Source organism: Gobius niger (assembly GCF_951799975.1).
Source record: "Gobius niger genome assembly, chromosome: 17".
Classification (NCBI taxonomy): Eukaryota; Metazoa; Chordata; class Actinopteri; order Gobiiformes; family Gobiidae; genus Gobius; species Gobius niger.
Genome location: NC_136868.1, coordinates 2,838,029 through 2,847,783, shown reverse-complemented (window position 1 = coordinate 2,847,783; position 9,755 = coordinate 2,838,029). Strand labels below are relative to the sequence as shown.

The 9,755-nt window shown below is 45.4% G+C and overlaps 1 protein-coding gene across 1 annotated transcript; it reads right to left on the bottom strand.

Moving 5' to 3' along the window:
* Window positions 1–496: 496 nt before the first annotated feature.
* On the bottom strand, window positions 497–2,959 carry LOC306976887 (regulator of G-protein signaling 5-like). The gene is made up of 5 exons (XM_079575005.1): window positions 2,847–2,959; window positions 2,631–2,714; window positions 2,205–2,266; window positions 1,499–1,665; window positions 497–718 (listed from the first exon to the last, which is right to left on the bottom strand). The coding sequence occupies exons 1-5, from the start codon at window positions 2,897–2,899 to the stop codon at window positions 512–514; spliced, it is 573 nt and encodes a 190-aa protein (XP_079431131.1). The 5' UTR covers window positions 2,900–2,959; the 3' UTR covers window positions 497–511.
* Window positions 2,960–9,755: the final 6,796 nt, after the last annotated feature.

Genomic DNA, 9,755 nt, shown 5'->3' with positions numbered 1-9,755 from the left:
CAGTGCTTTATCAGGAAATCATTTATTCTTTTCCACGTACAAAAGAGTTGACATCATATAAATAAATGTAATATATTAGGTCATATATTGCACAGAGAATCTTTCATGTAAAAAATACAACAAACAATGTTCAAATAAATAATAATAAATATAAATTCCAGGGACATTTCACGTCACGACATCGACAAAAGGTTTGCCTAAAAGAGGCAACACAAAAGTGCTTAGAAGTCCTTTTATACAGTTGATTGTCAATCACAATCTCCACTCCTCGTTTAGTCCGTTAAGGCGGCCATCTTGAATCCGCCCTCCTCGTCCTTAAAATCTCCGTCACTTTCAGGAGACCCTCAAAGGAACCAGCTGGATCCTCCGCTGCCTTTCCCTGCGTCGCCACGTCAGCGTGTCGCCCGCAGCTTCACAATGCAGCTCGCCAGCCCAGAGCCTTTCGGTAAACTTTTCAAAAAGGCATCGTTGTTTTTTTTGCTTATCCCACGTTGGTGCAGCCCGGGTTAGCTCACGCCTTCTTCTCCGCGGGCTGCTGGTTCTTGGGAGGCCTGGCCTGGCGGAGGAGGTCTTTGTAGGCGGGCGAGCGGAGGAAGCGTGGGTAGCAGTCTTTCGCCATGAGCAGGTAGATCTTGTGCTGAGCGGCGTCGAAGCAGGAGAGGGATGGGGCGGCCATGTTGGCTCTGGTGATGTCGCGGGTTTCGTGGTCGATATTAATCTAAAAACAAGACAGAGAAGCCGTTAGTATGAATCCAGCACACAAAGGGAAACGTTTGATGCAAAAAGTTAAAGAAATAGGGACATTTTCATCTTTGCACTTGCTTTGAGTGAGTGAGTGAGTAAGTAAAGAAAAACCCCACAAGTCAAGTATATTTGCTTTTACTGCATCTCCTTGCACTTCAAATATGACCGTAGAACTCAGTTTACTTTAAATAAGATGATTTTTCTTACATTAAAGGGACTATATGGAGTTTAAAAATGTTCCAGCCTAGACCTGTTCACCACAACCGCCACTAAAATCCTGCACGGTCTGAAGCTGCAGTTACGTGTAAGACCTGAGGTGGCAGTAGTGAGTGTAAAATGACCAACTTGAATCTTGAAAGTGCAAAAATATGATTCGTTTGCTCAATTTATTTGACTTGGCGTGTCAAAAATGAAGGTCTAATATCTAATTTGAGTCATTTTAATTCAGTTTTTGCATTGTGTTGGTGCTACAGTGAAAGGTACTTGTTTCTTTTACTGGAATTAAAATAATTTTACCCTAATATGAGTAATTTCGACTTGCCAATCAATGGACTTGGTAGTTTTGCACTTAGTAGAAGACTTGAAAGATTATTTTACCTACCCACTCAAATCAACATACTTATTTCAAGCAAAATCCACCTGCTCCTTTTTGTCATGTAATTACATAACTAGTTTTCTTCACACTATCGACTGTAATCACGCCGCTCTTTCCCCTCAGACACGTGCGGGACGACATAACAACAATGACACGCACCTCCCGCGGCGCGTCCGTGCAGATGTACTCGTCGAAGATCTTTCTGGCCTTGGCGGGCAGCTTGCTCAGGGTCTTGGTGTTTCTGTATTCCTCGCAGGCGAAATAAAAGGCCACGTTCTCCTCGCTGAACTCCGACACCAGGAAGGCGGTGAAGGCGCACAGACCGTCTGCAATGGAGAGAAGAGAGAGGAGGGAGAGAGGTGAGATTAGCAACGCCGGGATTCACAGCTCTTCAGACGGTGCCGAGGTTAGGCTTAAAAAAAACGTTCTGGCTTTGTTTTGGTTCAGACCTAGTTTAGTGATGGCTTTGTCTAAACTTAAGTCGTGGTTAAGTCCAAAGTAAAAGACTTGGACCTTGACAAACGACAACTGAAAGTGTCTGCACTCTTCACTTCAAATTCTATAGTGTTTTCTTGTCCATCCATCCATCCATTTTCTTCCGCTTGCCCGTTGGACCAGCCCAAATCACAGTGATTTCTTGTGTTTTGTTCGATTTCATTTGCCTCTTAAGTGTAATTTCACGCAGCCTACTCTCACTTGCCTTAACTACCATTACTTTTCTAACTCCGTCCCATTTCCCGGAAGGTTTAGTCCTATTTCACTCAGTCTGATATTGCCTGGTAATTCTCCCACATTGAGCCGCGGTCACTGACACTTCTCGGCGGCGAGGCGTGGGCACATTAGGGCTGACACAATGTTGACTTACATTTACAGGAGAGCAGCCTCTCGAACGACTCTTTCCAGCGCTGGCATTCTTCCAAAGTCGGCCTGCAAAAAAAACACAAGGAACGTGGTTAGAATCGCAAAGAACCGGGCTGAAAACAGACACATGGTTTATTTACATCGCTCTCTTTTCGACGCAGATCCATGCAAGAAACTGAGTCTTTTTTTAGAATCACCAAAATGTGCTTTCTCCATTATCGCGTGTTAAAAGGACAAGTAAGTTTGTATCAAAGACAAACCACAGGCTAAATTTGGGTTTCGGTGCTAAAAATAGACCCGAAAAAGGCATTGGCACGCAAGTCACGCGCGTATCCCGGTCTATTTCCGACACTCGCTGCGTATTTCGGACCGCAAAGCCTCATCATTTATGCAACAAGTCGAAAAACAAAAGGAATGAGCAGATACTCACTTGTGCTTGCCGACTTTGCAGCAGGTCAAGTTCCAGTCGGGTTTTTGCAGAAAGCTCCCCAGCCTTTCTCTGAGCTGCTTCGCCCTAAAGCCAAATAGGAAGAAAAATAATAATCGTTAGCGAAAGTCGACGTTGAAGTTGCAATGCAAACACCAGCAGCTCCAATCACAGCACGCAAGACAAGGCGGTAATCCAAGTGATTCTCCAAAAATGTACCTTTCCAGGCAGCAGGTGGACAGCGTGGCTAATCCTTTGCACATATTGAGCATTGAGCGGTGCAGGCTTGAGTAGACTTGGATGTGCGTGGGGGGGTCGGGGGGGGGGTAGTATCCGTTATAGCTCCAGTGATGAGAGAGAGACTGCGTTTGAGGAGAAAGCAGCAGCGCGTGCCCTTATATACTCCCACCCCGCGGCTCAGGATGTGTCACCGCAGCCGTCGCCCAATCAGGAGCGAGCAGGGGGCGGCTATGAAGGACCAATGGGAGGGGGGATGAAATCAGGAGGGAGGGGGGCGAGGGGGGGACTGTGGACAAGGACGAATCTGGGAATTTACTGCGGCGCTCAGATAAAGCCGGTGTTTGTTGGACGGGGGTGTTTTTCACTGAATGTCCCTGAGAGAACTGTATATTGAAAGAATGATGATGATGTTTTTACTGAGAAAAAGAAAGACTGCTCTAATGCCACAACCTGGCCGTGATTAATTGAGGAAATTTGAGGTTTAGGGGTTTTAGTGCCTGTTGTGTCAGAAATGAAACGTTTTGTTTGAAACGTAGAAAACTGACATACACAGAAATGTTATTGACTGAGTCATACTCTTATGTAGAAATAAGTAGGGCTGGGTACCATTAAAGAGGGGGTATTCTGCTTTTTTCAGTCACATAGCACCAGTGTATATCACACTACAATGATGACCAAACCTTCTGTTGGTCTGTAAATGCAGTAAATTAGAATAACTGCCTTGCATAAAATTGCTCTCTCAAAATGGCTGTTGCGAATGTCTTGAAATAGGCCTCTGTCTCTTTAAAGCAGTACTAAGTAACGAGTAATACAAGTGTTAATGGGATGATTGGAGGGTCTTTCATCTCCCCCCTGGTGTCTCTGGCCAGACAACCACAATTGCAACTTTTCTGTCTCCGGGTCAGAGTCACCAATACACAGTAATGGAATCACGAAGAAGAAGCAAACATGCTAACGGGCAAAGCTAACTGCGGGCTAACGTCACTTTAAACAGTATTTACAGCCAAGTTTGAGTGAAAAAAAATATTTCCATTGTATAATTGGATGCACAATATCCCTCTCTCCCTTCGCCTTTCCTGTCAGCGTAGTATTTACTCTCCAAGAAAACTAACTTGCTACTACACCTGCAGTTGCGCTTATGGCCTCTTGGGGGAAGAGTTACTTAGTACTGCTTTAAGAACCTCTGACCCTTTCCCGACACGCCCCCTCCACACGCTGTCTGTGGCATCAGTGGGGAGGGGGTTCTGCTGAGGAGCAGTGGTTGGTTACTCGGCTGGTGACGAAAGCTCGGAGGCGTCTCCAGGAGGTGGGGGCGTTCCTAGGAGGACTCAGGCAAACCTATCCCTAAAATGGCCGCCATCAGAGTTTTTACAGATTACTCAGAAATGAGTAGAGAGTAGTAAATGAAAGAATAATGTATTCTAAGGGTGTATTCAGACCAGAAAAGTCCTTTGCTCCGCTTGTTTGTTCCGGATCAGAAGCAAACTTTTTTTTTCTCGTTTGGTGCGGTTCGTGTTCAGACTGTACGTTTTGCAAGAGAACTATATTTTGTAAACACGTGTGTGACGATCGAGGCTAAACCACTGACCTTTAACCTCAGCTTCACCGGAGCACCTGGAGGAAGAGGATTTTTTTGCGGATGAAGGGTCGTCTGCTGAGCTGTTTGTCCCGTGGACATAATAGAAACAAACTGTTGGTCTTGTTCCTCCTCTCTTCTTTTATGCTGCTCATACTTTTATTCAAGTTTGGCAACGTTTTTTCCATTTTGGCTCGAAGCCCCTCTGCTTCATTTTCTAAACATGCAGAACACAAACTCATTTTTCTGTCTCTCTTCTAGCAGTCGTGTTTGTGCATCTGCCCAAATATCCAGGAGGCTCCAGGTCTGCCCACGGCTCATTGTTTGTAGCATCCATCCAGTGTTGGCGTTAGCAGCAGCAAAGGGCTAATTATTCCCATGGTGCCTTGCTACGGTGGCTTGGGTGGGGGTATTATGCAAAATCGACTTTTTCAAGCTTTCCATCATGTTATTCTGTCACTCCCTCATTAAAAACATGCCTGAAGTGTTGCCTTGGCACATTCACGTATTTCTGAGTAATCTGTAAAAACTCTGATGGCGGCCATTTTAGGGATAGGTTTGCCTGAGTCCTCCAAGGAACGCCCCCACCTCCTGGAGACGCCTCCGAGCTTTGGTCACCAGCCGAGTAACCAACCACTGCTCCTCAGCAGAACCCCCTCCCCACTGATGCCACAGACAGCGTGTGGAGGGGGCGTGTCTAAAGGCTCAGAGGTTCTTAAAGAGACAGAGGCCTATTTCAAGACATTCACTACAGCCATTTTGAGAGAGACATTTTATACAAGGCAGTTATTCTAATTTACTGCATTTACAGACCAACAGAAGGTTTGTCATCATTGTAGTGTGATATAGACTGGTGCTGTGTGACTGAAAAAAGCAGAATACCCCCTCTTTAAGCCCCGTTTGTTGTTTTCACACCTGCATAAAAGGTCCGGACCGGCGTTGGGGGTCGCGGTCTGAAGCCCCTGCAGAGGGACGGGGGCTGGTGAGGAGTTTTCCTGGAGCAGCAGCGGGAATGACTCTGAGAGAAAGAGTTTTCCAGGCGCAGACGTGAAAACACTGTGAAGCGCGAGTGTTCAGAACAGTTGGATTGTGAGAAATGTGGAGAACAGTTTCTCGCTCCCTCAAACAACCCAACGCTTCAGCAGGAGGAGAAGAAATGGCCAAAGTGTCTCAATAGACTGAGGCTTCCTGAAATTATACTCGTAAAACCAATTTAATAGTTATCTCTAAATCTCCAGATGAGTTTCCGGACTTCTCCAAGAAAGCGCCGGCCCTGTGAGCACTTGGTTGTTGCCGGTAAACCTCCTCCTCTGCCTCGCCCTCCAGTGATCCCACAGAGGTGAGAGGAGCCGGGGCTGATGGGAAGGAAACGCTCATTCAGTGGCTTTAATGACACGACAGCGTAGAGTAAATCCACACAGTCTCCGGGCCTTATCTGCTCTGTTTGACTTACTACGCCCTTGATTAAAACAGGGCCTGATTACAAGACGTCACGTGACCCAAACACTGGACCTGAAGACCGGCCTCTTACCCGCACACGACAAAGGCGAGTGACGCGAGATAAAGCGGAGCCAGTTACAGGTGGCTGGATATGGAAACCTGTGGTGCTTTCCCTTTTATGTAACAGATGTATGGTCGGCCTCGCACCGCGGCCCTGGTGCTGCTCCGGGTCAGGGGTTTTCACTTGAAATGTTGCTTTTGAATCTAATGTAAGGGAGGTGTTGTTAAGTGAGACACTGCAGGTCAATAAGGAAACACATGGAATTGAGAGATGTCAATTTGAGACTTTTCCTGAATGTTACTGACAAAATATATTGCAAGTCACTAAAAATTGCCTACATTGTCAGTGACTAAATCGAAGTAATGGACAGAGCCAAGTTTAATTGTACAGGTTTGTGTACTGTGTGGGTCTGGGTTATTGTTATGAGTGCACAGAACTTTTAATAACCCTAACAGTAATAACACATACAGTACATTGCAATACTTTTCACATTATTCTTCAGATATATGACTACATTAGTATTTAACTCAAACAAAAGGGTGAATCGACACTTCTGAACTTGCTGGAGCTGCTTCCTCAGAGCTGTTGCCCGTGGCGACCACACCCACCAGATATAGACGCGGTGGGCGTGGATGGTGAAAACCCAGTGACGGCAGATGACGTCACTGGCGGGGGCCCCAGACATGGCTCGGGTCCCGGATGGCTCCGTCCCAGGTGTTGGACAGCTGGAACCCCCTCGTCTGTTGATGACCGGGTGCATGGCTCTCTCATATATGGCTTCCTTGAAGATGTCTGGATGGACAGCGCTTTTAAAAGTAAGTCCAGTTGTGTTGATTCACCCTTTTGTTTGAGTTGATTAACTACCTGGATGACTGAGAAACTACATTGTTTTACATTAGTGTTTATGTACAAGTTCACATAGTGTAACACATTTCATTTACCCCCTATAGACTTCACATAGTTTATTCGTCTCCCCTCCTTGTTTCTACTCTGGCTCCATGAACAGCAACAAACCACACAAAAGCAAAGAGTTTTTAACAATATTTATTTAAATAAGAATTACGTGGACGTGTGGATCAGTATGAATGCAAATGTAGTGAGGTGTGTGCTGAGTGAATGTGTAGATTAATCAAACTAAACTACCTGATTTCAGACGACCCCGTCCCGCCGGGAAAGAGCAAACAGAGGAACAAGTGTTCCCTTCAAATTTCCCTACAAACAAACAAACAAACAAACAAACAAACAAACAAACAAAAGTAAAAGGCCATCCTCTTGGCCGTCACACTCTTTTACAGAATCTTCTGCTAAAACTCTTCTTTACCAGAGCCAGAACTGTAAATAGATCATTGTCACCACCTCCTATTCGCTGCCTACTGGTCAGTCATGGGCAAAGTTTTGTGATTGGCTGTTCTGTTGTTGGGGGTGTTATGTTATGTTTTCTTGCTCATGCTGCACTCGAGACTCACCAGTTTTCAGCCAGAGGCCGCTCACGGAGTAAACTGTACCTTTCGCTGCCCGTGGACGTCGCCGTTAGCACCTGCAGCTAGCACCTGCAGCTAGCACTAAATATCCACAATATATGACAAACTTCAGATCAGGGGTTAGGGTTAGTTAACCACAATCATGATATAATTAGGGTTAAGAACGGCAAATGTAGCGCAAGTTGTGTTTCACTCACACATACTTTTAGAAACTAGAAGGGCTTTGCTTTCAAATGAGGTATCACACTGGCATATAGGCTGTAAGCTCTCCAGTCACTTTGATATTAACCATAACCCCAAAGCTGGGCAGACACTGTGTGATCTGAGCCACGATTTTGAACAAGCTAAATGAATCATCTACTCACACTGTGCGTCTGTCGAGCACAATGACCCCTACGATGCCGGCGCTCACACTGTCCAGAGCGAATACGCACTGGCATACGACTACAGTACATTCTCCAGAGCTTTAGAATTCCATATGTGTGAGCCAAAACAACTATTAGTTCAGATCCGGATACTTAGAATCAATATATTTTTGGCCAGATCGGCTCCGATGCCAGTATTGGATCAGTGCATTGTAGGAAGATCAAATACTTTCATGAGGTGGTACTTGAAAAGTACATGAAAAGTGTGAGAGTAACTTAAATCTGAGATGTTTTTTTCTTGGCTTTGTCCTCGGTCAAATAAAAGGCTTGTACGTAAAGGAACACCTTCAGTCTGAGTCACCTGGTTCAGGATTGTTTTATTTTCCCATGAGAACGTTCACATTTGACTCGGGCTTTTGCGCAGGCAGGCCGACAACAGGTAGTGTCGTTGTAGCAAATTATACTCAGAGTTTTGGTTCCTTTGTTCTGTGTAAAAGGAGAGTGAGTGCATCAATGGGGAGGTGGATACAACAAAAACAAGTTAAGAGCTCTTCAAGGATCTGTGCAAACACTTGACGTAAGAAAAGTAAACAGAGAAGGTCCAAGGCACTTCTAAAGTTTAATTTTGTGTTATTTCATAACAAGAAGTCAATCGGTTTAGTCTTTCTTTTGAGTCAAGGTTTAATTGAACTCAACATTGTATGAAATATTATCTTATAATTTTTTATTGACCTTTGTTTAACCAGGATAGTCCCACTGAGATTAAGAATCTCTTTTTCAGGGGACTCGGGGGAATCTATTGTACATGTTTTTAGTGGTAGGGGAAACCTGCGCAGACACGGGGAGAACATGCAAACTCCACACAGAAAGGCCCCGTCCAGGTGGGAATCGAACCCAGGACCTTCTATGAGGCATGAGCGCTAACCGCTGCGCCACCGTGCCGCCCAGAGATCAAGAGGTTTTATTGTCAATTCATTAATCTAAATCGAAATAGAAGTTCTCTCAAACCCTTGGTGCGAGGGATGAAAGCACAGGGAGGGGAGGGAGTTCAGCTCCCTGATAAAGCTGTTCTTCAGGCCTTGTCCACACGCACCAGGACATTTATGAATCCCCCACACAGCCTCGGTTTAACTGTGTTAAACAGCAGCCACACTTAGGGCTCCTGAATCCACCATTATAGCTTCACAGACCTGCCTAACAATTGTGAGACGACACATACAAGACCTTGACAAACAAGATCCGTATCGGCGAGTTCAGCATGTGAGCGACTTCACTGACCACACTGACCGCAGCAGTGAGGACTGTGACATTCGTCTCACCTTCATCCACCGCACACACAGGCCGTGCATGTGACGCCAGAGCCTAAACCTCCAGTTATTATTGAGGATTCCTAGATCTTCACTTTAGCTTTAGCACTTTTAGTTTAGAAGGTTTTTTCCGACAGAAATCTCCGGTTTTGTGTGGATGAAAGGCCAGATTGTAGGAAAACACCTTTGTTTTGAGAAACACTCTGCTGCGTGTGGACCGGGCCTCAGTCGACTGGACCTGGTCTGTGGTTTTCAGTCTCCTCTATGAAGGCCTTGAAGATACTGTGATGTGTGTGTAGGGTCCCTCGTGATTCTGAAGGCTGAAGTAATACAAGTGTTAATGGGATGATTGGATGGTCCTTCATCTCCCCCTGGAGTCTCTGGCCAAAAAACCACAATTGCAACTTGAGCCACCAACACACACTAATGGAATCACGAAGAAGAAGCTAACAGGCTAACGGGCAAAGCTAACTGCGGGCTAGCGCCACTTAAACAGTATTTACAGCCAAGTTTGAGCGAAAAAAAATATCTCCATTGTGTAACTGGATGCACAATATCCCTCTGTCCCTTCGCCTTTTCTGTCAGCGCAGTATTTACTCTCCAAGACAATTAATAAGTAGAAAAATATTGCAACATGCTACGACACCTGCAGTTGCAC

Coding starts and splice junctions, on each gene's coding strand:
- LOC306976887 (XM_079575005.1), bottom strand. CDS start 2,899: ATGCTCAATATGTGCAAAGGATTAGCCACGCTGTCCACCTGCTGCCTG. Junction 2,715..2,846: donor TCCACCTGCTGCCTGGAAAG/GTACATTTTTGG, acceptor ATTTGGCTTTAG/GGCGAAGCAGCTCAGAGAAA. Junction 1,666..2,204: donor GAGGCTGCTCTCCTGTAAAT/GTAAGTCAACAT, acceptor TCTCCATTGCAG/ACGGTCTGTGCGCCTTCACC.